The sequence below is a fragment of the Prosopis cineraria genome, unplaced genomic scaffold (assembly GCF_029017545.1).
Source record: "Prosopis cineraria cultivar Desert tree isolate PC_DT_omini unplaced genomic scaffold, ASM2901754v1 PC1306, whole genome shotgun sequence".
Classification (NCBI taxonomy): Eukaryota; Viridiplantae; Streptophyta; class Magnoliopsida; order Fabales; family Fabaceae; genus Prosopis; species Prosopis cineraria.
This window is the reverse complement of record NW_026556631.1, coordinates 944-27,923: the sequence shown is the minus strand read 5'-3', so window position 1 is coordinate 27,923 and position 26,980 is coordinate 944. Positions and strand designations below refer to the sequence as shown.

Below are 26,980 nucleotides of genomic sequence, written 5' to 3'. Positions count from 1 at the left end.
TGGTGCATGTGACTACTCGAAAGATGGATTCGAGTCCTTTTCACCCATTCCTCTACCACGGATGGTTTAAGGTTACCATCAAACGTAGGAGGGTTAAACTTCCTAACAGTTTCCCAACATCAGTAATGGTCGGTGGGCTCTCTGTTCCTCCTGCCTAATTTCTTCCTTCTAGACTCATGATCTCTCAGAGTGGCAGGATGTGAGGAACTGCCTTCCCCCACATGACTCTCAACATGGAGCCCTATCTCCATTTTCAGTTACCTTTTGCCTCTTTAGCTCCGTCAACTCTTGTTCGTATCCTTGAACCTTGTCTGTTAATGTTTTTACAAGCATTCTTAATTCCGCCAAGTCAGGCTCCTCATTTGGCAGTGGCGGTGGCAGGTGCTCATGTTGGAATCCTGAGTTACCACGAGTAACAGGCATTTTCTCTCCCCTCCTAAAGGATACAAGATATAAATAATAAAATTAGCCTAGCTATATCATGGCCATACAATGAGAAGCACCATAACAATGTATATTGCCAACCGACTATATGCTCTGATACCAATATGTACACACCTCAAATTACAAACCGATTTTTCGCAAGTATTAATTCAAGAAATCATTTTTTTTTTTGAACCCTTATCATACCCTTATCATGTAGAAAAATTTCTACCATGATACATCCAAGACAATATACCACAGGTCTTAAAATATCTCAAAAAGCAATTAGAACCATGAGGGACAGACATGATCCTCATAGATTTATTTAAATTAGGTCATGAATCAAAAGGGACAGACATAATCCTCTTGGACATATAAATGCATTTAATAAAAAGGATTAGAGTTTACATGCTCCATAGACAAGATATGTCCTAAGTTGGCACAAGATACATTGTATAATCCAAAATAAGAGGCAACGTAAAAGATGGTGTCTCATACACCATAATTACACCTCTGGTGCTTTCTTCGGCCGGATTCGCTCCTGTAAAAATATTAACCACGGGGAATGAGACTTAAAAGTCTCAGTAACCAAAAATTAATATGTAATGATGCATGCGGATGTAACTAATCATGCGATTGCTAAGTGGGCACACAAAAACATTTAACCGAACAATATTTTCAAACAAACCGAACAAGTATTTAATTGCATGACTGCACCTTATATCCTCCTTTCACCACCATGCTCGGACGCCAAATCACCCGGCCAAAGGTGAGTTGGACCAAGCGACACGCCACTCATTGGGTCCAATGAGGGCTTACCACGTGTAATAATTAACCGAACAGAAATTCCCATTAACACCATACATTAAAATACCCTGACAAGTCATGCATCATTCAAATATCCAAACAGGAATATATCCGAAACAATAATATCTCATCATGATAAACAAAAATAATTTTTAACCCACTTGGCAATAATTTCAAACAAGTATATACAGTATTTATTTTCAATAATTCATAATTTTTCCAAACCAAAACAACACATAACCATTCACAAACCACTCATCACAAACATTAATAATGGTTACCTTGTGTCTTGAATAACAAGTTCCCCTTCACAACTCCTTTTTCACCACTATCTTGTCAATATAATCTACATAATTATTTCACAATACTATATATTAATTTTACATTAAAATAAATAACTCTAATTTAAAGAGTTAGAAGTCTTAAATCTATAGTCCATATTAACACTAATTTAAGATTTATGCCTTATTTAACTTCCTAAATTCTTTTCTAAAATTCTCGTACCCTAATGAACTATTTTTTTTATATCCTCAATTCACTTCTAGTATCGCAATTTCATCCTTCTACATTCTAAAATTCATCTAAAAATAAATTAAAAATTTTTAAATTATCCTAAGCCTCAAATCACCTTTCTATAACCTCAAAAATACCTATCATACTTAATAAATATTTAATAATCATAGATTTATCCTTACATCTCAGATTCCACATAAATTCAACCATATAGATCTAGATTTTAACTCAAAAATTCTTAAACATGAGTTTCAACCTTAAGAAATATTCTATAATATTATTTACTATATCCCTAAGAATTTTAACCTATAGTTTTAATCCATCATATCATCAGATTAACTATCCTATAGAAAAATCCTAATCAAATATTTACTCTATCCTACAAAATAATCATATCACTAGAAAGCTAATATTATTTAGAAAATAACTATAAAATTAATTTTGTAATTAAATAAATTTTTAAATGCTAATCTAAACAGGAAAGTTAGAACATACCTGAAGAAAAAAAGAAAATAATCCCCCCTTGCGAGAAAACGCCGAGCAACGTGAGAGGAAGAGAGAAAAATAATATAAAAATGGGATTGTGAGTCCCAAAATTATATTAAAAAAAAACTATAGGTTTGAATTTAATTATTCAAACCTTTGGGCCCAAAGTTGCAATTTTCTCTAAATTGCATCTTAGCCTCTCATCTCTTCGCTTCCTAATGCACCACACCCCTCCTTTTTATACATGAGGCACCTCTTCGCTTCCCTCATCTAACCAATGTGGGACTTAGAAACAACAACCTTCCACCCCCCCCTTTTTTTTGTTCCTTCTACCTTCTCTTTTTTTTTTTTACACACACATAAAAAAATTATTTATGTATTATATCTTAACTAAATATTGCTTATGTGATTTTAAATTTAAATTTTAAATTCATAATTAAATACCTAATCATAATATTATTTTCTAAATAACCTCAAATAATAAAATTCCTATTATTATCATTTTTTTTTCCAAAACCTAAATTCCACAATTTCTTATTATATAAAAATCAGGATGTTACAAGCCCTCACTGGCTTCGCCTCTCACCATTTTGGACATATACCGACAGAGACGAGACTATTGGTGCAAAGTGTGTGCTTGGGGCATATACGACTCTGGTCCTTGCATTCTCGTACGCTTGTTTGCCATGTCTGGGCCTCTACACCTCAATCAACTTCATCACCATCTCATGCCCCTCCCTTCATGTTCCTCCCTCTACTTCACACAATGTCATCCAATAATCCTATCTCTCGCTGTGTTCAGATCATGCATGTATATACGCATCTAATGTTAAAACTCTCTGTGCTAATTATTCTCATTTCCCCCCCGAAATTGATATGGACATGATTTAATGTTAGTAATTTATTCAAATTTCAAACTGCATTGGCTCTTGAAGAGGAGGATTGGTGTATTTTTTTACTCATGCATAATACTTAAAATTCAATAATAGCTTAAGTTTTTCGATGTGGAATTATCATACCTATTATATTTTCTTTACTATTTTTTCGTTTATTTCTTGTTTTCCTTTTTTTTTTTTAAGACCAAATCAACCTTGACTCTGATACCATATTAGAGTTTTTATATTAATCACAAATTGAGGCTTGCCACTTGCATTATCAAATAACTTAAACTTTTTATACAAAGACTCACTACACATTTATATAAGTATGATGAATTCTTTAATCATCCAATGCGAGACTATCATATATACTTAAACATAGTTGCTACATGTGTTTGGAAATGAAGGGAGAAGATGAGGAGAGAGAAATGGATAAGAGATAATATTAGAGAAAAAAACTCTAAAAATAATAAAATTTTGAGTTATACCCCCTTAATACTTTCAATCCTAACTTTCCTCTCATCCAAGTCTAAGGCTAGTGTTAAATTAAAAATTTATTACTTGATCTTATTTTAATTCCAAACACCAAAACTTAAATGGGTTAAAGTGAAGTTTCTCTTGTACTTTTCTTCTTCTTCTTCGAGAGGCATTGGATACTCTATACTAATAAAAATATTTTTTTCTCCTAAATCATTTACTAGGTGAGCAAAAATTTTCTTTATAAGTGATCCATTAACTTGCTATTTTCTACTAAGTGGCATGTCTTTTTGATATTAATTTTTTATCTTTGAATTTTTTTTAAGAGTGTTGGGCATTGTGAAGTCATTTTAAAATAAAATTTAATAAATATTATTAAAATATTTAATATTTATTAATAAAAATGATATTTTAAGAACATTAATATTAATTAACTCTCTTAAATTTTTAAGTCATTATATGTAATATGTTCAAATTAATGGATATTTAGAACCAAATTGTAGCTTGTTTTTAATTAATATTTTCATATAATGCAACATTTTTTATAATTTTAAAATTGAGGAAATGAGTTACAAATTTTCTATAATTTATTCAGAAATACTATTGTTATATTATTTACAAATATTCACATACAATTTATAAGTCATTTATAAATTTTTAAAAATTAGTTCAAGTTATTAATATTTAAAAATAATTTATAATTTTTTAATGAATATTTAATAAATAATAAAATTTAAAATTAGATATTAAAAAGCTAAATATTTAAAAATATTTTATTAATTTTATTTTAATAGCATTTCAAAGCTCAACACTCCTAAAAAAAATTTAACGAACAAATTAATATCAAAAGACATGTCATATAAAAAAATGATAAAGTTAATGAATTTTTAATGAAAGGATTTTTGTTCATTTGAAAATAGTTTTAAAAAAAAAAATATCTTACTTATTAGTGGAAGGTGCCTAATTGTTAAAAAAATGCAGAAAAAAAAATTTATCCAAATTTAATTATCAATTCAGGTATTTGTCATTCACTTGAAATCCCACATCCACACGGTGATGACAGCTTGCAGAGGGAAGGAAATGGGATGACAGGGATTTGCTGATTTTGCTCCCATCTCGTTGTTTGGTTATGTTAAATGGATGGGACGTGGGAGTCATTCATTTTCCCTCGTTTTGTTAAGACGGGAACTGGGGGGGACAGAGGAAGATTACAGAAATTTTCCTCTTTGAGAAAGAAGAGGGGGGGGGGGTTTGTATTAGTTGAGAGCAACGACACAAACGAAGAAAATTTTTCCCATCATATCTTTGATCTTTGACAAAATATAAATCTCGAGGAACTGTTTTTATTTAGAAAAGCAGTATAAGAGAGAAAAATCAATTTCAGTGTATGTAATACCCCATATAGCAACAGACATCACGCCATGCCCATGGAAATGTATTTGGTGACAATACAATGGATGAGCTGGTTAAAAACAATACAATGAATGGAAATAATTATTAAAGCAACACAATAAATATAATGTCACTCCGAAGTCAATGCAAAGACCAACACATAACATTAATTGCACACACATTTATATATATATATATATATATATTTTGGTCTTTACTATATATATGGAAATTTTAGAAGAGATTGTTGGTATTAATACTCTTTCTGTCCTAAATTATAAAATATTTTTAAATAAAATTTTACTTATTAATAAAAACTTACTTATTAAAATACTTTATAACTTTACATTTTTAAAATAGAAATACAAACTTTTAAAAATACTTTTAATTTAATACTTCATTTGTTAAAGAATATCAAAGAAAGAAAATATATAGAAGTGTAATATTGAAAAGTCATTATTAATAAAATTTTATTTTATTAAAGTATCTTATATTTTAAGATGTCAAATCTTCTCCCAAATTCTTATAACTTTGGATGAATACTTGGTGAAATACTTAGTTAGTACATTTAATTTTTAATATTATTTTTATTTAAACGTATTACTCCACTAGTCCTATTTATATGATACAAAGAGAAAAAAATAGTTCTATTTATAAGGTATTTGTCAATTTAATATTTTTCTTTATATTTTTACTTTTATTAAATGCTTCAAATAAAAATATTAGTAATGAGATTTAAGAATATTTATTAGAGATAAAGGTGAAACTTGTTAAATTTTAAAATAAAGTTAGTGAAGTTTGTAATTTTTTTTGGTTTCGATAAAACATGTTAAAAATGATTTATAAATAGGATCAGAGAAAGTAACTATGAAAGAAAATGAAATATTTAAATATAAGTAAAGTTACAAGTTTGATCTTTTTTAAATAAAATTAATGATTTAATCACCCATCTTTTATTTTATTGGAGGTACCTTAATTATAATGGAGACCAGATGGAGTAAATCAAAACAATATTAATGCTGTCCAGATAAATGTGAAAATGGCAAAATCACTATTATTGCCACAATAAACATGAATGAATTAATAACATTCAATATAATCAATTTAATAATATTAAAGTTAATAGTAGCATGATGAGCGAAAATCGCAAAATCACTATTATTGTCACAATAAATATGGATAAATAATAATATTCAATATAATTATTTTAATAAGGTCAGCTGGATCTCAAGTCATGGTGATATAAGAAAGGGACGTGGGGGATGAACTTGTTGCACAAATTAAGGAAAACACTTAAATCAAGATGGCTCCGTCTATGAAACATCTGCTTCTATTGCTAACGATAGCAGCGGCGATATCGGTGAAGAGTGGGAAGGCGTCTTTATTTCCTAAAAGAACAACAGTGCAAATCATCAACAACTTATCGAATCACCAGAATCTGACTCTTCATTGCAAAGATAAGGAATTTGATCTTTCAGAGCACGTACTCGAAGAGGGAGCGATGTACCAGTTCAAATTCTTTAAAAATCCTTTTCTGAATAATACACTGTATTTTTGCCATTTTCAGTGGCCATCAGATACCTCGTTTCACTACTTCGACATATACATAGAGGAACGAGACTATTGGTGCGAGATCTGTACCTGGAAAATCAAAGAATCCGGTCCCTGCCAAATCAGTGCTTTCCTTGGAATCACGATTCTAAGCAGCAATCTACAATTTCGCCTGTTGGCTTCGTTGCTCTATCTGATATCAAAACTGCCCAGTCTCGTCATACTTGAGTAATAAGGTGTTGTGAGAGGTCTCTATAACCAATGTATCAGCTTCTATTATGATATATGTTTGAGGTGAAATTAATGTGCCTCATCTCGAGTATCAAATTTGATTGTTGGCAATAACGCTCCTCGAATATGCCTTATCCATTATTTTAACAAATGCTACAATATATATCTGAACCTTTCTGTGATTCGTAAGAGATAAATATCTAAACGGAAGAAAAAAAGGAAATCCACATAGAGTAAACATTGGAAGCATAAATTATAGAGTCGAAATATTAACTATATCACGATGATTATATTCTTTAAAACGGTTAAATGATAAAAATATTTATCAACTTTTTCTCTAAATACACTCAACATTTTTAGGTGAATGATGGTGAAATGATGCCTATAACATCAATAAAGTAGATGGAAAAGTGCCCAGTAGTTAAATATGAATAACGTTCATTAACATTTATAGTTAAAATAAAGGAAACAAACATGAGATATAAAAATATCTATAAATTTTTTTTCCTGAGAGCTTCTAGTATCATAAAGTCAAGAATGATGCATGGATATTTATTAATTTTATAAAATAGATTAATATTTTTCAATCCATTAAGTTCTATTCTTAAAAAGTGCATGAATATTTTTACACTTTATGTTTGTTTTTTTTTTTGTTGAGACAATCAATGTCAATGGACATTATTCAAATTTAACAGTTTGAATATTTTTGCAGTCACTTCAATAGCGTTATGAATACCATTATACAGTTCTTTATTTAAGGATGCAGGTGCTTCTAAGAAAAATTGATGGAATTTTTTTCTCTTTAACCCTTACGTCGTATGTTAATGTCCTTGTTGTGGAAATGAATTGTTTGAGAAGCATGTACAGAAATGATTGGTTAAAATCATTTTCAGAATCATGTTGACTATGAAAGTGCAACGGCAATGGTAGAGATCGATGGCTATATCCTGAATTAGTGTATATTAAGATATTCTGAAAATACAAAGCATTTTTTTTATGCAGTATATTAAAAAAATATTTGGGTCTTTCAAAATACAATATAATTAATGATTTTTTTTAAAGACACCCTTAATTAGAAGTATAATTAATAAAATTTTTTAATCAAAACACTCTATTGAATGAGAAAAAACTTGAAAAGAGTGTGTAATTTCAGAGATAATTAACTAAATTATTATTGAGATGCACAATTCAATTAAAAATGCTTTTATAATATTAAATGAAAAGAGTATTTGAGGGTAAAGGTGCTTGGTTGAAGTGATTAACCCGATTAACTCATACTGTCTTTAGTTCAAAATATAAGCATTTTTTAACAGTAATTCACATACCAATAAAATATTTATTCTGATAAAAATATATATTATTTTTTTTATTTCTAGTTCTAATTTGTGATGAGTGAGAATAAAGTTATTGATATTAAAATTAAAGTTAATAAACATGAGAGATAAAATAGAATATTTTTTTACAAATATTAAACTGTTTATATTTTAAACAATGATTGATTGAGATAAAATATTTATGTTTTGGACAGAGGGAGTATGAACCTATCTACCAAGCAATATTGGAAGCTTGAAAACCTTGAAGCATTAATTGCAGAGTGTAATAGGAAAAATACGAAACGTTATTATAGTAATAATTATGGATGAAAGTAAGCAGCATAGCTAATGTTGTTTGAACAATATCAAATTAACTCGTCCAACAAGGTCATATAAGGAGGACGGCACGGTGTACGTACGGCATGAACTGGTTGCGCCATCAGATCCACATCCGAAGAAGGAAACAAGATGGCTCGTTATATGCAGTCACTGCTTCTGCTGCTGCTAGCAGCGTAGTTGCAATAATGTCTCAATAACTCCAAAGGTAACCGTGCAAATACTGGATAGCTTGTCTCAAAATCAGGACTTGACTCTTCACTGCAAATCCAAGGACGACGATCTTGGAGTACACACCATAAACAAAAAAAAAAAAATGCAACTTACGAGTTTACATTCAGGCCAAGGTATTTTATTCACAGCACACAGTTTTTCTGCAGCTTTTGGTGGCCTTCAAACACTTCGCTTCACTGCTTCGACATATACATACAAGACCGAGACTGGTGCTGCGCTGTATGCTTTTGGACAATATGGGAATCAGGACCTTGTATGAGCGACGATCTCGCTGGCCATACTGGCTGCTATCCTTGGAATTCTGTCTAATACCTTCAACAAGTATCAATATGTCACTATATTTACATAACCCCGTCTTCGCAGAGCGAGATAAGAATTTGTTTGGCTTTCTTTATAAATCACCTCCTTAATTATTTATTATAAGTTTTACTTTTATCTCATCATTAAATATTGGTGAGAACAGGAACAAAATTAAAAATTTATTAAATGTTTAATAAGAATTAATGAGTTTTATTTTTTTCTTAATTTTAATAAAATATATTAAAAGTAATTTATAAATAAAATAAAACTAGCCTCCAATTGCATCTATAATTATTGAAGCAACTCATCTCTCCCCCCCCCCCAAAATCAACATTATGACTTCCTATGTAGATTTAAAGTTTAAAGTTAATTATATTTATTTTTTAATAAATTCAATCGTTCAAGAAGGAAAGGGCAGAGGCAGGGCAAGTTGACGACGCTGAGTTTGGTCTAAACGACATCGTTTTCGTCCCCAGTACTAGGTATTTTGTGTTGTGCTTCGGGGAGTGGCAACGAGACGCGAGCCATGGCGATGGCTGAAGAGAAGGCGGGGAAGGAAGGTTCTGAGCTGCTTGGCTCGCCGACCTTCAAAGAGCTCGAGAATGGTCGCTTCAGATGCGTGGAAACTGGACACGAGCTGTTCGCCAAGGACACGGACTCTTACTCTCACAGCAAAAAGTGCCGATTAGGTCTCATCGACTTTGCCTTGGCCCATAATAATCCCCCTTTCAATATGTTCAAGCAAGACCCGCTCTCCCGGTAATTCCCTCGTGTTTTAAAATCTTCACCCGCCATCTTGAGTTTTCCATAGAATTAACTTCGTATGTCAACTCCTAGGCGATTTTAATTCAAATCACAATGAGCATTGTTTTGATATGTGCAAGCTATATTTGAAAACCAATGGAGTGGAACTGTTTTGGATTTCTTTTGTTGTTTTTTTTTTTTGCTTTTATCTTCGATTCAATAAGCGGATGTGCGCAGAATGGAAAGCGAGCTATCCGCTAGGCTATACTGTGAATTTATTTTATTTGATGTGTCTGTTTATTCCTTGGATTATTTTTGAATAACAGAATGGGATAACATAGACATTGGTTCCGCATTGCAGTTCAAAGTTGATATGTAAATTGACTGGAGATACCGTCAACAAGTCAGAGGAACATATCTGGAAGCATATGAATGGGAAAAAATTTCTCAATAAACTAGGTCTGTCGACTGTCATAAACTATATACACTTAGTTTTGGGTGTTTGGGAATCTTGAGAATTTCCAAATAATGAAGTGATGTTCCGGTTTCTCATTATTGCTCGTGGTTTTAATTTGCGAGTGCATGAGAAATTGTAGATATTTATTAACTGATGTATTTGAACTTCTGAGAGCAGAGCAAAAGGAAGCAGAGAAGTTGTCGTGTAATGGAATGGAAGAAGGGGAGAGCAAACCAGGGCCGCTAAGTCCAGATGGTGGGAAGAAGGATGATAATAAGAAGGCAAAGAAGAACAAGGGAATTGAAGAAATCAAATCTGAAGTACGGAAGTCTTCTAACGAGGATAGTGACTCTGAAGAGGCAGAATTCTGGGTGCCTCCTGTTGGAGATCGCTGGGACTTTGATGATGGAGGAGATCGATGGGGCTCAGGAACAGAGTCAGAGCAGGAAAGTGAAGAGGGTGATGAAATTGGTATGTTTCTCTCCTGCTGATTTCAGTTGATTTATTATCAACGTCACGTTAGGTTTCTTTCATCAGCTGCTTTGTCATGGTCATAGAAAGTGTTAACAAGGCAGAAAATTAGATGTAATGGTTTGGGATATGAGCAAGATAATATGATCGGGAGTGAAAACTTCCCAATAAATGCTATTGATAAGTAGGGGGAAACTTGATGGGCAGAGACTGAATTTCCAATAAACGATTGCATAATGGTACATGTACAATCTAAAGATTCAGTTAGATGCAAAATCTTATCCTGTCTGCTATGTAACAAATCTTATTTTGCGATAAAACATAAGTAGATTATCTTGTCAACAAATTATGTGAAGTGACAACATTTTGTCCCAATGGATAGAGCAGCTTTTTAAGTGCGTCAAGCTTGCTCAAGCTTGACTTGGGTTTCTCATATGTGTTTTGATGAACTTATACAAAAGATAAATTAATAATTGAGTAAATGGTGTTACCGCAGATGTTGCTGTAGATGGGAATTCCAAGGATTCAGAAGAGCTATCTTCTCGGTATGTTGCAAAATTATGGAATGGATGAATTTCATTTAAAATTATTTTTTCTAGATTTCATGTGCAAATTTTCAGATCACACAGTATCTGTTGAACTTAGCTTTCCCCCTACCTTGCAGGACGAAAAGGATGTCTGTGGAAATTGGACCCAGTAGCTTTGCCTCGAGGAAGAAGAAAAGTAAGAAGAACCACCAAAGCTAGTATCCATTGGTAATGCAAATTTTGTGGTTATATGCTTGACAGGATAGTAAGTGAGGATTTTCAAATTCAAGATTCAAGGTGCTGCTGCTTCTACATTATATTCTGTAAGATAGGCTTGACTCAACTTTCTTGTGTGTCCATGGTTTGTTGCAAATCCATTGCTATAATTGCTGCCCTTTTTCACTCTTTTTGCTTCTTTTGGACAGGTAGCAAGTTTCACAGTTGATGCTTTAGTGATTTAGAATATAATTTAATTCATGATTTCATCTGCTACGGTCTAATACTCCTCGTTAATCGTGATATCATGTTTTGCTTGACATATTTGCGTAAGCCTGCTAACTTTCCAAGGTTTGTTAAGCGCCAGGCATTAATTAAAAGAGTACAGACTAGAGCGGGAATGGTGTATTTTCAAATTTCCTCCAAAGTCCAATTCGCACAATCTTGTCTGTGTTGATGAAAAGTGAGAATATAATTTTGTAAAAGAAAGCTTAAAAACTCTTTCTTTTTTTTTTAATGGGCTCGCAGGTTTTGTGGAAAAGCGGAATTGGGCCATTTAATGTTACATCTCCCTTGTGCTGGAGATATAAGGCTATGTTTGTAGGTTTGAATCTGAAATATGGAAACAGAAACGAAAACGGAATCCATGTCAAAAACATGTTTGGTATGATATAATCATGATTCTTTAGAATCCTGATTTTGACAAATTTCTCAAATCCGATTCCATCTCAAAAGCTATGGAATCCGATTCTGTGTAACTTTCCATCTCTCTCTCTCTCTCCATCTCCATCTTACCCTTGCTCCCTCCTTCCTCTTCTTCTTCTTCATGGACTTGATGCGTGCTGAAGCAGCGACATTAGCGGTTGGCTTGCAACAAGTAAGAGAGGAGCACCCGCAGGAGGGGTTGTCGGCATACGTGTGGGAGGAGATTTGGCATACATTCTCGTCGTGCATTCTTATCGATAATGAAGGACCCATCATCGTTCGTGCATTCTCGCCGTCGATAAAGTGCCCATCACCTCTATCTCTCTCTCTCTCTCTCTCTTTGTGTGAGCGCTCTTGGTCTGGTGATGACGATGAAGAACTAAGTAGCGGTGCAACAGTCATCACGTCACCCTACTCGAAAGACATCACCATCTGCATCGATCTCCTCCTCTCTTCTTCTTTGGTATCATCTTCTTATTTAGTCAGGTGTCGTCGGAGAAGAAGAAGAAAGCAGTGACGATGAACCATGAGAAGGCAATGACAGACTGTAGGAGGGGGTCTTTGCCGGAGAAGAAGAAGAAGGGGAGGGGGTCCTTGCCGGCACAGTGACGGATGGTGAGGATGCTCATCAGGTGAGGAGGAGGAGGAGGCAGTGACGTGATGTAGAAGGAGAGGAATGGCCGAATGGGACTGTTGGGCTAATGGAGATAATTTTTTTTAATTTTAAAAGGCCACTTTGGTCTTTTCTTATTTTAAGTACTTATATTTTATTAAAATTATATTAAAATTCTATCATCATACCAAACACACTTTTAAATCTAATTATATTTCAATTTCAATTCCGATTCCAATTCCAATATAATTTTGATTCCATCAAAAACTTTTCCATCATATCAAATATGGTTTAAATGTTGAGACAATAGATTGAGAATCAGATTTTGAAATTAAGCCAACATGTTTAATTGGGGTGAAACTGTATTTCCATGAGTTCGAAGCAAAAGAACATGACAGTTGGGGTTCATAATTCCTTTGTAATCAAAAGTTTGACTTTTAGATATTCGATAAAATTTAATTTTAAGGAGAATCCGATTCTAATTGAGAAAAAAATTATTGCTACAAAATATTTTACCGTAGGCTTTTTTTAATGTAAGTCGGGAGTAAATTTTACTGTAGGCTTTAGGCGTGTAGAGTTTGAAATTTTAATTTTTCCTTAAAATTGTAAAGAATGCACTAGTAGTATGTATTTTTTTTAGTAATTCATGCGCTTGTTTCTTGTAGAAATTAGAATTAAAAAGTCATTTAAACTTTAATCTATGTCACTATGTCAGGTTGCGAACTGAACAATTATAAGCTATAAAATGTGATTGTAGTATGCATAAAATACCACGAACTTAACTCACGCGTTACAGAAGAGGAATGCTACTGTGGTCCAGTCTTTTTTAAGTAGTATAGAGCCAGGAAGAACTTTGCAAAGGATAAAAATCAGATCAAATCAAAATTCACAAGGTTTTTTGGCACCCTAAAGTGGATTGTGTAAAATCTTAATGTCTAAATTATCATTAAAAATTTGGCAAATAATCCAATGCACACATTTACGTGATTAAAAGTGGTTGTCCTGTTCTTCATGACATTCCGTTTAACATGCGATTTGGGGTATTAGCATTTAAGAAGCAATTACCTTTAGGGAATGGTCAGTAAAGCGTTGAGTAGAGTCAAAAGGTGAAATCAAAATGGTTAAATGGGAGCCGACAGTGGCGCACCCAGAGATTGAGGTTGAGGTTGAGGTTGATGATGCTAATGAGGATTGAGGAAGACGACTAGACCTAGTAAAGCATGCTAAAGCCTCCTAGGCGTCAAAGGGAGGGATCCACCACGGCTCGCGATTTTAATCATTTTATATTGAATTCTGATGACCACCAAACTGGGCAGAAAGACGATGATGGCGAGAGAGAGAGAAGCCCCGTCTCTAAGTTATGTTACGTGTTATGTCAGAATCATTTCCATTTCCAACCAAAAAGAAGAAGAAGAAGGAGTGGGATTATATAGTTGTGTCGAGTCTGTACCGGCCAGCACCCGCCAGGCCGCATGTGAATCCTGCATTTTGCACATTGCCTACTGTCCCGTCCTTCCCTTGCTTTGCCTTCCCAGGCAACCAATTACAGTTCGCAACAACCCGGAGGATTTGGATTTTGTTTATTGAACAAAACATGATTCTGTTCTTCCCAGCGATTATTATAATTTGGATTAAGACCATAATGGCGAGGCCTGCACTCTATTGCACAAGCTCCAATCAACAGAGACCTCAACAACCCCATATCCGCTATGTGGAGCTTGTTTTCTCCCCATGATTTTCGCTCCTGTCCCTTTCTGTTATTACTTTATTATTTGCCCCCACCCCTCATTTCCCTAATCCTCAAACCTTGTATTATCATTTTTTATTCGAACAAATTTAGCTGAGTTGATCAGAAATCACAATAGACCTTACAATTATTTTTAATAAAAAAAGTGATTATACATCAATAGATTATTCAACACTAGGGTTCTTACACCCATAGAGGTACTATTATTTTTTTAAGACTACTATTTAATATGTTTACCTATTGTAATCGCCGAACCATTTTGACATTTTTTTTTTTAAATTTATATAGTTAGAAGAGTTGGGAGTTGTGTGGTCTACATTAAAAAAAAATTGGGTGTGGGCCATAATAAAAAATGAATGTACAAATTTTTTCACTTGGCCTAAAATTAAAGTATTAGGTATATTTTATATATTTTTTAATTATACATTTATTTTACACTCTCTTTTGTTTCTATTACAGGCGGTGTTTAGAAAAATTTGTTCATACTTAATATAAGGCACTTGATGGGATATTAATTATATTTTTATAATAATATTCTTGTTTAAACTCATTAATTATGAGAGAAGATATAATGTAAATTTGAAAAAAATTTATTTAAAATTTTATAACACTATTTATCTATTTTTTTAATTGAAATCATTAAAATATCTCCACCATTCTATTCTTATTCATTTCCCTAAAATCAAGGATAAAAACTTAACGTCCAGTGCACGAGTGTAATATTCAGTTATCGATTAATTTAAATACGAATTCCATTGTAGTTTACATAGGAGAAGCTCTTCCAATGCATTTATATTATTTTTGTTGGATATACCAAGCATAGTATAAAGGATATATGATATTATTTTAATCAATTGAGTTTAAGTTTCGGGATCCCTGTCATTGCAGATAAAGCTTCTAAATCGTTTTATAAAGATTCAATGTCACGTGATATTAATTAAGAAACTTGAACGAAGAAGAAAACCCCAGCTTATAGGACAACCATTTGGATTGGATTTTATGGGTGAAAATGCTGCGGGTTAAGGTGTTCACACTTCATATGTCCACTGCATAGAATCATGCGCGGGATTATTACATTAGTCATTTCAACGCTTCTGGTCTCCTTAGTCCTCAGACATAATTACCATTACCACAACGTTACAATATCTAGAGTATTTTTTTTCTCTTTATCCAGAGTAATTGTTATTTCCTTTTTCTTTTGTCTTTTTATTTGATCTTTCTCAATCTAAAATATAAATCCAGTTTGATAACTTCTAGAGTGTTTAATTTTTGGTTAAATTATACATTACTCTTTTAAATTTTGAATCATATATACATAACCTCATTAACTTTTGAAATTTATAATGAACCCCGCTCAACTCTTATATTTATGTTGATAATTCTATGTGATTAATTTTATATATTAATTATCTACACATAATTTAAAATTTAGTAGTATTATCGGTATATCAATCAAAATTTGGGAGCTTAAATGCACACAAAAATAAAATTTAAGAGAATATAATTAATGATGCATTAACCTAAAAGCTCAAGGATATTTATTATTAAGTTTTAAAAGTTAAGAAAGTTATTTATACATGATTTAAAATTTAGGAAAAACTGTGTGTAATTTAACCTTTATTTTTTTTAGTTTTCCTGTTTCTTTTAATTTTTTATTAAAAAATATAAATCCAGTTTGATAAATTGCATTTAATTTTTTATTTTACCCTCTTACATCGTACAATTAAATATCATGAGTAATTGATATAGTTTATGACTTTTAATAAGGCAATTTGGGAGAACATTATAAATTTTTTTTTTTAATCTTCAACGAGTCAACTTCTGTTTAACTATCTTCGTTGATCGCTGTGCAAGTAAATAAACCAGATCTATATTGTGAATATGAGGAGTCATTGACTAAGTTTATGTTAACATTTGGCAAATAATTTAACCTACCATTTAAAAAAAAAAATTTACCTAGGAATTGTATGCCTGCTTATATTTTTGATAAAGGCTAAAAGTAAACATCATAATGGCAATAGAACAAATAAAGAAAAAAATCATCGAACATTTAATGGGGAAAATTGAAACAAACAAGGAACACAATCAAAAGATATAACAAAGAGAAGAGGAGCATTTTGTCAGAGAGTCACATTTGTTTAGTTCTTTCTCATGAAATTAACAGTCAGGCAAGCCGGATCTCTCATTTCTTTCAATTTTAGATTCCTCTGTTACTTCTACCATCACCTCATCATGTGACTTTTAGCCGTTAGGTACATGAATACTCACTCCGCCTCTGCAAAGCCATCCAAATAATCTCTCTCTCTCTCTCTCTCTATATATATATATATATATATATATATGGGTTAGCCAGGCCTGTGACCAGAACACAATGGATGTTATTGGTGGGATCTTTGTGTTTTGGTTAGTGATGAGTGGTGTGAAGTCTGAAGAAGTGAATTCTGTGCCTTCTTGTGATTTCCCAGCGATCTTCAACTTTGGTGATTCCAATTCAGATACAGGCTGCATGGCTGCTGCTTTCTTCCCTATGGCTTCACCTTGTGGTGAGACCTTCTTCCATGAGCCCGCTGGTCGAGCTTCTGATGGTCGCCTTATCATTGACTTCATCGGTATCACTAATCTTAGCTCTTTCTCTACTATTCTGTGTTTCTTTGTAAATCGACATCTTTCACAGATACAAATCAATCATATATTTAGTAATTAGTATAGTATATAACGTGATCACAATCTTTTGCGTCAGTTTGGCTTCTTTACTTCATTTGTAACTTGTCTCAGATGAGAGTTCAGGTGAGAGTTCTTTTATTATATTTGAATGCAGCAAAGCAGCTTGGTTTTCCTTTGTTGAGTGCTTATATTGATTCAATTGGAACAAGCTATGGGCACGGGGCGAATTTTGCAGCAGGATCATCAACTATTAGGAGGCAAAATAGAACCTTCTTTGATGGAGGCACTCCATTCACTCTTGAGATTCAGACTGCACAATTTAACCAGTTCAAGGCACGCACTGCCAAGTTCTTCAATCAAGCTGGTTGGTTCTGATATAATACCTATGTAACACCTTTCATTCTCTCTCTCTTTTCTTCTTCTTCTTCTTTTAATTTTTGGATTCTGCTAAAACTGAGTCTGTCTGTGATTTGCAGGAGACAATCATTCCTGCAGAAGGCAATTCCCAGGCCAGAGGACTTTCCGAAGGCTATCTACACCATGGATATCGGCCAAAATGATATTGCTGCTGCTATTAACAGAGTGGGCAAAGAGGATTCTCATGATGTAATCTCGGATATTGTGCAGCATTTTGCTACTCAAGTTCAGGTAAGTTATTCATATAAGAGGAGTTAACCCACTTCTCATTTTGTGATTTTTTAATATCACTTTACAAGTTAAAAGATTTAATATTTGTTGCAACCTGAACTTGAAACCAAAACAAAATTTTCCACTAAGGCGGTAAAAAAAATACTTGAAAAAAGCTTTGCTGAGAGAATTTAGTACCCTTATTCAGAATTTGTACAAAGAAGGAGCAAGGACATTCTGGATACACAACACTGGCCCAATTGGATGCTTGGCAGTGACCATGCACAACACTCACAACCCAGTGGCTGGTTACGTTGATCAAAACGGCTGTGTGAATTACCAAAACGACATGGCCAAAGAATTCAACGAAAAACTCAAGAATACGGTAGTCACTCTAAGATCACAACTCCCTGCCGCCTCATTAACATACGTAGACCTCTTCTCTGCCAAGTACCAGCTAATCAGCAATGCAAAGAAGGAAGGTAATTACTAATTAATTGTCACTGCTATCACAAATTTGAAGAAACCACCGTGCATTTCAACTTTACTCACTCTTGACATTGCAGGCTTTGTAGATCCATCTAAGATCTGTTGTGGGTATCACGAAGACGCGAATGATATATGGTGTGGAAACAAAGGAATAGTAAATGGCACTGAAATATTTGCTGGTTCTTGTGAAGATCCTTCCTCATATATCAGCTGGGATGGAGTACATTACACTGAAGCAGCCAATCGCTGGATTGCTGATCGTATACTCAATGGTTCTTTCTCAGATCCACCAATAGCGATCACGCACTCGTGTCATGAACTTGGGTCCCCATGATTTTGACCCTTTTGTTCTTCCTCATCATATGATTACAATATTACATACATAACAAAGTGCCTTACTTAATAGTTAATATAATTAAAGCACACGATGGAAGAGGTGTGCATGGTCAGGGTGATTCGTAAAACAGGGCAATCCCCTGCATCTTTAACGAAAGAAAAGCTATATTTTACAAGTTCTACTGTATTATGATTGTGATAAAGAAGTGTTTACCGGTCGTAAAATAACTTCTCTATTTTTGGGTCAATCAAGCTTTACATGAAACTGGCAGAAAAAATGAATCAAGGCTTGAGCTCAATGACAAATAAACGCGCGCGCAAAAAATTTTGGACTTTTGTATCATCTCGTACTTCAACTTCACTAAAGAACTTATCTTTTTCATGTTTCTGAAACTTTTACCCTTAAAATTTTCAATTCTTGTCTTGTGGGATCAAAATCCAAAGCTTGAAATTTTTGTATATGAGCACCAGTGCAAGTGCGTAATTGCCAGTATGGGTCATTGTTATTTGACCATCGATTTAATAAGGTCGAGGCAAGTTGATAACGTCTAATATTACCAGCATTTTTCCTGACCGTTAATAATAACTTCTAATTACATTTCAGCAATTAACTCCCAGAGATATTCAGCAAGTGTTAGGTGTTGATGATTATCTCATTATTTCTGGTATCTTAAAATAAAAAATTACACAGGAAAATTTTACATCAATTTTTTTTAAGCTTTTCCATTTACAACAGAAAGGGTTGGTGTCACTCCTGTAGAAATGAAAATGTAGGTTGCACATCCCTAGAAGATTGACTCTACTGGCTGTGTCTCACCCACTGATTACGCAAAACGGCAAAAGCTCTCTTTTTTGTTTTTTCAATTCAACAATTTTGAACCTTGTCCAGCTCTCGAGCATACACCGACACAATATAAGATGGTCCACTTCAATTATATTTATATGCTCCGTCACAGTATCATCCAGGCTAGCCGACTTGTGTCCAAGTCCTTGCAAACACTGACGTGTGTTCGATCTATGCATTGACCCCATGCCCTAATCATACGATATATTTTATCCTCTCAATTCCCCACATTAACCTCATTATGTTACTCCAAAAACCCACTGTTTTGCCACTTATTTTAGGCCACTGTCACAGACACGGGGCATCAATGAAGCTCTAAATTTACCGCTCAAGAGTGCCAATTAGCAAACGTACAAAAGCCTAGAACGAATGAAATCACGTGGGTCTTGCTCCAAGACAAATATCTAGAGATTGTGCCCATGAGCCAAGTTTATCCCTCTCTTCTGGTTCTGTCTGAGGGTGCTTCTGGGTCTCTATAAATAGGTGAGCTCACTTGTCAATCCAGCATGAGATACGCTAACCCAGGCTTGAAAATGGGGTTAGGGAAACATTTTGTCTGCGGGTTCTTGCTATTCTGGTTTCTATGTGTGAGTGGGTGTAGAGCTGAAAGGCCCACTCTTCTGTGCATTCCCGGCAATTTACAACTTCGGAGACTCCAATTCAGACACTGGAGGCATATCAGCTGCATTTGTGCCCATCTCTGGGCCTTATGGCGAGGGCTTCTTCCATAAGCCTTCAGGAAGAGACAGCGATGGCCGCCTCATCATAGATTTCATAGGTAACGAGCACGCAAATGATTTTTTTTTTTTTTTTTGCTTTTTCTACTGGTCGGCAAGTGTGAGGGAACTTTTAACTGTAGTAATTTTCTGGGCAGCTGAGAAGCTGAAATTGCCTTACTTGAGTGCTTATCTGAATTCACTTGGGACCAATTACCGGCACGGTGCAAATTTTGCGACTGGAGGATCCACCATCAGAAGGCAAAACGAGACCATTTTTGAGTATGGGATAAGCCCATTCTCGCTTGACATCCAGATCGTCCAATTTGATCAGTTTAAAGCACGCACCATTGAGCTCTACAAACAAGGTGAGCTATACTTCTATAAAATTTGAAGAAACTACCATACTACTCGATGTTATTGTCATCATTGCATATATAGTGCTTGTTTCTTGAAATTTAGCTAAGAACCCATTCGAAAGAAGCAAGCTTCCGGTACCAGAGGAGTTCTCCAAGGCTCTCTACACATTCGATATTGGTCAAAATGATCTCTCTGTTGGCTTCAGAAAGATGAGCTTCGACCAGCTACGTGCAGCTATGCCAGATATCATCAACCAGCTAGCCTCTGCAGTGCGAGTAAGTAGATAAACTTTCAGATTCCTGAGAATTTAGGAAAACTTAAAATTAACATGATTGAATTGAAATGGGACTGAGGTTGAATAATTGATTTGAAGCATCTATACCAACAAGGGGGGAGGGCATTTTGGATACACAACACAGGACCAATTGGGTGTTTGCCAGTGAACCTGTTTTACAAGCATAATTTACCAGCAGGTTATCTTGACCAGTATGGGTGCGTGAAGGATCAGAATGAGATGGCTGTAGAGTTCAACAAGCAGCTTAAGAACAGAGTGATCAATCTCAGGGCAGAGCTCCCACAGGCTTCAATTACGTATGTGGATGTCTATGCTGCAAAATATGGACTCATCAGCAAAGCCAAGAATGAAGGTAATATCTGTCTATTCGTTATTGGCATCATTTTTCATACTAGGTTCTTGTTAGACAAACATATAATGGTAACAAGATATACATAAGCTGAGGGTATCAATGGTTTGTTTGGTTATGTGTTTTCAGGATTTGCTGATCCACTGAAGATCTGCTGTGGATATCACGTGAATGACACTCATATATGGTGTGGGACGAAAGCAATGGTAAATGGAAAAGCCGTGTATGGTGCTTCTTGCGAGAATCCCTTGAAATATGTAAGCTGGGACGGTGTGCATTACGCTGAGGCTGCTAATCATTGGGTTGCTGATCGGATACTCAATGGTTCTTTGTCAGACCCACCAATTTCAATTACTCGAGCATGTTACAGGCACTAAAAGGTAGGTCCTGCCACAAATTCTAGCTACAAATTAACTTATCGAGCATTCCCAAAGGAAGTGATGTGGCAAATTGCAAGCATAAATGGAGCTTATTTCTGTGTTAGATCAGGAATGCGCTGCGCACATATCTAATTACCAGTGTTGTTGAGAAATATGTGCTTGCAAAATGAAACTGCATTATTCAACGTTCTTGCCTCTTTTAGCAAGTGAGCTTTTTTGTGTCTTGGCATGACATGCATATTGGAAAAGAAAAAGCTCGTCTAAACAACACGTTCTTGCATCCTGAGCATCGAATTTTGCTTCCAAGAAAGCCCAGATAGGATCTAAAGCTTTATCTGCACTAAAATCTTGTGAGGAAAGATCAGAGCCACATTACCGTTGCCGTTGAAGTAGTCACCTGTCTTTGTCCAATCAATGTGAAATTGAACTACGTCCGTCAGATGGTCAAAGTCCACGTGCAAGAAAACCACCATTCGCGTACAAAATTCAACTTGGAAATACATTTTCTTCATTGAAGAAACCGAAGGTGAAAACTTTTCATTGATCATCCATCCACTCCATCCTGAAGTTTGGAACCAGAGTTACGACCTGCGAATCTAAAACATGTCCAACGACATATCTAGAATCCAACTCTTGTCACTAGCCTTTACTCTCACATCAAGGCATAATGTAAAGTGCAAACAACGCGTAGCCTACTAGGCTATTGCACACCTTGCCATGAAAAAAAGAAGGAAGAATAATAGAAAGGTCTTAAAAAAATTAATTAATTTAAATTAAATTTTAAATGTTAAATTTAAAAAATTTGCAATTCAATCTTTCTCTTAAAATTTTGTTATGATAAATTTATTACTTGTATTTTAAAATTTAATTAAAAAATAATTTTTTAAATTTTTTAACCAAGTTAAAATTTAAAAAATAAGTTATAAATTTATCTTATATAGTTACAACATTGAAAGACAGATTTTATAAATTTTTAAAATTTAACACTTAAAATTTATCTTAAATTAATTAGCCTTTACCTCTTTGTCATTCTCCCACCCCATGATAAGACAATTTTAGGTATTCATCTCTATTACGCCCCATCATATGAAGAGTTGGAAAATGAACTCAACTTTTTAGCTGTTCGAGCCTATCAAACAGCCTATGCTTGTGATTAAGAACCCCCACATCTGATGTGGGAAGCTAGGTTGCAGGTCTGGCTAAACAACTCTTTGAGCAAACAGAGAATTGCACATAAATACTTGTTACAGTTCTTTGAATTTAACAAAGTATCTCAACGAAGATATACTAATCAAATGTAGTGCTGATTGTTCTCACACTAAAGGATATCAACTCCAACCACGTAGCCAGAATTGAAGTTTTCCATAATATTTACTAGCACATAAACTGAAACTAGTACTTGCAAGTTGCATCAGAACCTAAAACCTTGCAACGCAAAAGCTACACAAATGAGCGTAATGAACGTTTGAAAAGGTTTGACCAATTAAAATTTCCAGGACAATGGCTAAAGAAATGGCCACATAGATATAGAAAACGGCAAAGCTTGTCTGAAATTGATGTTGATATATATAAACGTCATAAAAGTGAGCATGAGGTGTTAGGATAATCGGATGCCATCCAGTTCCCATTTACTTCTTAGATGTAATTGTGTCAGGCCATTACTCCAGAAGATAATTGAATTTTTATTGGAGTGGGAAATACATATATGTCTTGGACTGGCCTTGTCATTTAAGTTCTTGAATCAGCTATTAGGCTAAGAACCTGCCATCGATAGTATGAGGACATTTAACCTGGAGATAAAGCATGCAATCCAATCCAATTTCACCATATTAGGTGGTTCTTCACATTAGAAGTCAATCAAAACCCTTACGTATCTTCTCAGTATATTTATCATCTTATTGATTATCCTGCAACCCTTTGAAACTGCCTAGAGCTAAATGTTACTTCACAAAAAATTAGAATGCATGCCTGAAATAACATTCCAGGTACCCAGCAAAATGTTACAACAAAGCAGAACAATCTATATTACCACAGAAACATCATTAAGACAATAACACAGTAAAATTGCAGAAATCATACTAACCGAATCACATCAAAATAAATTAATTTCACTGACCAAAAATTCACAAATTTCACTGACCAAAAATTCACAACAAAGTTATTCAACGATGGATTGGATGACACCAGCTCCGACAGTCTTCCCACCTTCTCTGATAGCAAATCTCATTCCCTGTTCACAAGCTACTGGAAAAATAAGCTCCACGACCATCTTCACACGGTCCCCAGGCATAACCATCTTAGATTCTTCGTCCTTATCATTCATGATCTTAGAAACCTTCCCAGTGACATCAGTAGTTCTCATGTAGAATTGCGGCCTGTATCCAGCAAAGAATGGCGAATGCCTCCCTCCCTCCTCCTTTTTCAACACATAAACAATAGCAGTGAACTTTGAATGTGGTGTAATGGTGCGGGGTTTGGCAATAACCATTCCTCTTTGAATGTCTGTTTTTTGAATACCCCTAAGCAAAAGCCCCACATTATCACCTGCAAGCGCTTCATCAAGTATTTTCTGAAACATCTCAACCCCAGTAACTGTTGTAGTCCGGGTGTCCTTGAGACCCACTATATCCACAGAGTCCCCAACCTTAACTGTACCCCTCTCAACGCGCCCTGTCGCCACAGTACCCCGACCAGTAATCGAAAACACGTCTTCAATTGCCATGAGGAAAGGTAAATCAGTTTGTCGCTGAGGAATTGGTATGTAGCCATCAACAGCATCCATCAACTCATAAATTTATCCACCCACTGATTCTCCCCTCTTTTAATTTTTGGGTTCGCCATCAGTGCCTCCAAAGCCAACAACGCCGAACCAGAAACTATAGGTACATCATCACCAGGGAATTCATAGATGCTCAAAAGCTCTCGGACTTCCAACTCCACCAGTTGAAGAAGCTCATCATCATCAACCTGATCCTGCTTGTTCAAGAAAACTACCAAATTAGGCACGCCCACTTGTTTCGCCAGCAAAATGTGCTCTTTGGTCTGAGGCATTGGCCCATCGGCACCCGATACAACCAAAATAGCACCATCCATTTGCGCCGCACCGGTGATCATATTCTTTACATAATCAGCATGTCCGGGACAATCTACATGGGCATAGTGCCTGCTCTCAGTTTCGTATTCCACGGTAGCAGTATTGATCGTGATCCCTCGGGCTCTTTCCTCCGGTGCTGCATCGATTTCATCGTATTTCTTGGCGCGCTATTTCCCATAGAGGCCAAAGCCATGGTAAGAGCAGCCGTCAGAGTAGTCTTTCCATGGTCAACGTGACCAATTGTGCCTATATTAACGTGTGGTTTCTTTTCTCTCGAATTTCCCTCTGGCTGCTCGGACGACAAGGGACTGCCGGCGGGAGGAGGACACTCCGAATGCGGGAGAGAGAGAAAAGGGAGGGACACGAAGGGGGAAGATTCAACAACCGCGAAAGAGGACGGCAAGACCGCAGAGTTGAGCTTGGAAGGTAGGGTTTTGGGAGTTGGGGAGGGATTGGGGAGGAAGAATTGCGTAGAGGCGGAGAGTGATGAAGAGGGCAATGAAGGTCTGAGAAGGAGGTTTGAAGGAGAAGAGGAAGATGATGATCCAACAAGGGAGGCCATGGAAACGGGACGGACCGGGAGAGCGAGGGAGGGAGGGAGAGTGAAAGTGCGAAGTGTAGAGCGCAGACAAAGAAATGAAGGAACAAACCAAGAGAGAAGAATTGGAAAGGGGCTTGGGATCTCCTGGGGCCCTAGCTTTTGGTGCTGCTCTGACTGTCGTTGTCGCTGAGCTATACATGAAGCGGAGCCGCTTTTTTTTTCGTTTCGAAAACATTATCAAAGCATCACACCGTATTTATGTATTTTTTCATAATTCATAATTCATAATTTATAAATAGTATATTTTTAAAAAAAAATTTATATTACATATTAAAATGCTGATTGATTATGCTTAGACATTTTTTTTATATTTCTGTTCCTTAAATTTTTAATTATAGATAATCGTATGCATTCCCCCTTTTTTAATAATTTGAATTTTAATTATGAAATAATCAACTTGTGCCATTTATAATTAAGATGGAGGCTCTAAGGGCATACCTTCTCATAATGTGATATTTTAAACATCGCCAATCAAACTTAATCCTTTGATAAGATTTGATTCATGATTCAATAAAACAAATCTTACTATCAGAATGAGAATCTAGTTGGTAAACTATACATAAGTCTTGAAGAAAAATTTGCACCAAAGTGAATTGAAGTACTTGAATCACACAAGATGCGTTGTCTGCAAATATTCTAACAATTTTCCAAACATTAAAAAAAAAAAGTTCAATGCTGCAAACTTCACTCTTCCCACTTTAATGGGAATCAGACGGGCACATGGTTCAACAGAAGACAAGTTTCTTCTGCTCCACCCTATATTATTTGATTTATTGTGCAATACTGCCTCATCACATTCTGTCGGATATCAGAGTTGGGGACCTTCAATTTTCTTTACTTCGTCCGAAAACTAGTGTGGGTATTTATATCTTCACCCAAAACAAAAGCCCAGCTGCGTGACAAAGTTGTACATTTTTTCAAGGCATAGCAAATACTATCCTTTTTGCATGAACCTGCATTGTGGGAGTGAGCACGACCCTCATCTCACAATCGAAAACGACATAAATTCTTACCCAAAGGGGAAAAAAATGACATCAGTAACCCAAACTAAAATGCAAATGTGGGGTTCCTTGAAGCGCCGGGCTGTCGATGTCCCTGGCCCTGCACTATGCATCCAAGATAAATTGTCACTTCGCATATATGCTTTAAAAATACTCAAGTATAGGATTCATAGAGTTAAATCAGGATCAATTGTAAAATAGTGATCTTACAGCTACTCTGATACATTAAAAAGGTATTTTTCCTTGTACACAAAACAACATATATATTTCATCTCAGCATCGAAACCATTGTTCCCTTTCACACATGTACGTGTGTAATGATCCCTTATTTCCGGCTATCGGGCACTTCATGCGTAAAATTTGCTCCCTGTAGCCCTGGACGCAGGGAACAACTTTAGTTCCGAGGAACTCTACACGTGGGAGAATCTATCATATAAATCCGCATCCAGCTCTTAAAGCAATATATTGGCCACATCCTTTTCTATACATAGCTACGGGTATCTTGTTTCACTGGCGATGTCCCTGCGGCAAAAACCACTTTGTGGAAGGGTACCGTCCTTTGAGGTTAAAGCTCCATCTTCTTCGTCATCGTCGAATTCCAGCAAATAACTGAACCAATCACCTCCCAAAGTCAACTACCATCACAACAGATTAGGACAAACTTCAAAATACAGTGTATACTTACTCATCTGTCTCCTCTGCAAAATGGAAGTTCCGCCCATTACAAGTACAATGTCACTAGAGTTTTATTCCGTACAAAATACCAAATATCCATAGAAAGAGGATAAAGAGACCACAAAATG

General features: G+C 35.0%; 3 protein-coding genes and 1 pseudogene across 3 annotated transcripts; 3 read left to right on the top strand and 1 right to left on the bottom strand.

The window, feature by feature from the left end:
• Positions 1-9,429: 9,429 nt before the first annotated feature.
• Positions 9,430-11,627, top strand: LOC129299804 (uncharacterized). The gene is made up of 5 exons (XM_054938275.1): positions 9,430-9,700; positions 10,047-10,144; positions 10,320-10,613; positions 11,110-11,158; positions 11,278-11,627. The coding sequence occupies exons 1-5, from the start codon at positions 9,468-9,470 to the stop codon at positions 11,357-11,359; spliced, it is 756 nt and encodes a 251-aa protein (XP_054794250.1). The 5' UTR covers positions 9,430-9,467; the 3' UTR covers positions 11,360-11,627.
• A 4,952-nt stretch (positions 11,628-16,579) lies between these two features.
• Positions 16,580-18,650, top strand: LOC129299805 (GDSL esterase/lipase At5g14450-like). The gene is made up of 5 exons (XM_054938276.1): positions 16,580-17,030; positions 17,240-17,453; positions 17,562-17,733; positions 17,921-18,194; positions 18,279-18,650. The coding sequence occupies exons 1-5, from the start codon at positions 16,793-16,795 to the stop codon at positions 18,533-18,535; spliced, it is 1,155 nt and encodes a 384-aa protein (XP_054794251.1). The 5' UTR covers positions 16,580-16,792; the 3' UTR covers positions 18,536-18,650.
• Positions 18,629-21,702, top strand: LOC129299802 (GDSL esterase/lipase At5g14450-like). Its single transcript, XM_054938274.1, has 7 exons — positions 18,629-18,721; positions 19,142-19,202; positions 19,974-20,159; positions 20,256-20,465; positions 20,560-20,732; positions 20,831-21,104; positions 21,231-21,702. Exons 1-7 carry the CDS (start codon positions 18,629-18,631, stop codon positions 21,476-21,478), a joined length of 1,245 nt encoding a protein of 414 aa, XP_054794249.1. The 3' UTR covers positions 21,479-21,702.
• Positions 21,703-23,479: 1,777 nt separating this feature from the next.
• On the bottom strand, positions 23,480-25,288 carry LOC129299803 (elongation factor TuB, chloroplastic-like; annotated as a pseudogene).
• Positions 25,289-26,980: the final 1,692 nt, after the last annotated feature.

What these genes read in the sequence shown, in the direction of transcription:
- LOC129299805 (XM_054938276.1), top strand. Translation starts at nt 16,793, where the DNA reads ATGGATGTTATTGGTGGGATCTTTGTGTTTTGGTTAGTGATGAGTGGT. An exon ending in CCTTATCATTGACTTCATCG is followed by an intron (nt 17,031 to 17,239) that starts GTATCACTAATC and finishes ATTTGAATGCAG; the next exon opens with CAAAGCAGCTTGGTTTTCCT. An exon ending in CAGCAATGCAAAGAAGGAAG is followed by an intron (nt 18,195 to 18,278) that starts GTAATTACTAAT and finishes TTGACATTGCAG; the next exon opens with GCTTTGTAGATCCATCTAAG.
- LOC129299804 (XM_054938275.1), top strand. Translation starts at nt 9,468, where the DNA reads ATGGCGATGGCTGAAGAGAAGGCGGGGAAGGAAGGTTCTGAGCTGCTT. An exon ending in AAAATTTCTCAATAAACTAG is followed by an intron (nt 10,145 to 10,319) that starts GTCTGTCGACTG and finishes TTCTGAGAGCAG; the next exon opens with AGCAAAAGGAAGCAGAGAAG. An exon ending in TCAGAAGAGCTATCTTCTCG is followed by an intron (nt 11,159 to 11,277) that starts GTATGTTGCAAA and finishes CCTACCTTGCAG; the next exon opens with GACGAAAAGGATGTCTGTGG.
- LOC129299802 (XM_054938274.1), top strand. Translation starts at nt 18,629, where the DNA reads ATGGAAGAGGTGTGCATGGTCAGGGTGATTCGTAAAACAGGGCAATCC. An exon ending in TATATTTTACAAGTTCTACT is followed by an intron (nt 18,722 to 19,141) that starts GTATTATGATTG and finishes ATTACATTTCAG; the next exon opens with CAATTAACTCCCAGAGATAT. An exon ending in AGCTAGCCTCTGCAGTGCGA is followed by an intron (nt 20,733 to 20,830) that starts GTAAGTAGATAA and finishes ATTGATTTGAAG; the next exon opens with CATCTATACCAACAAGGGGG.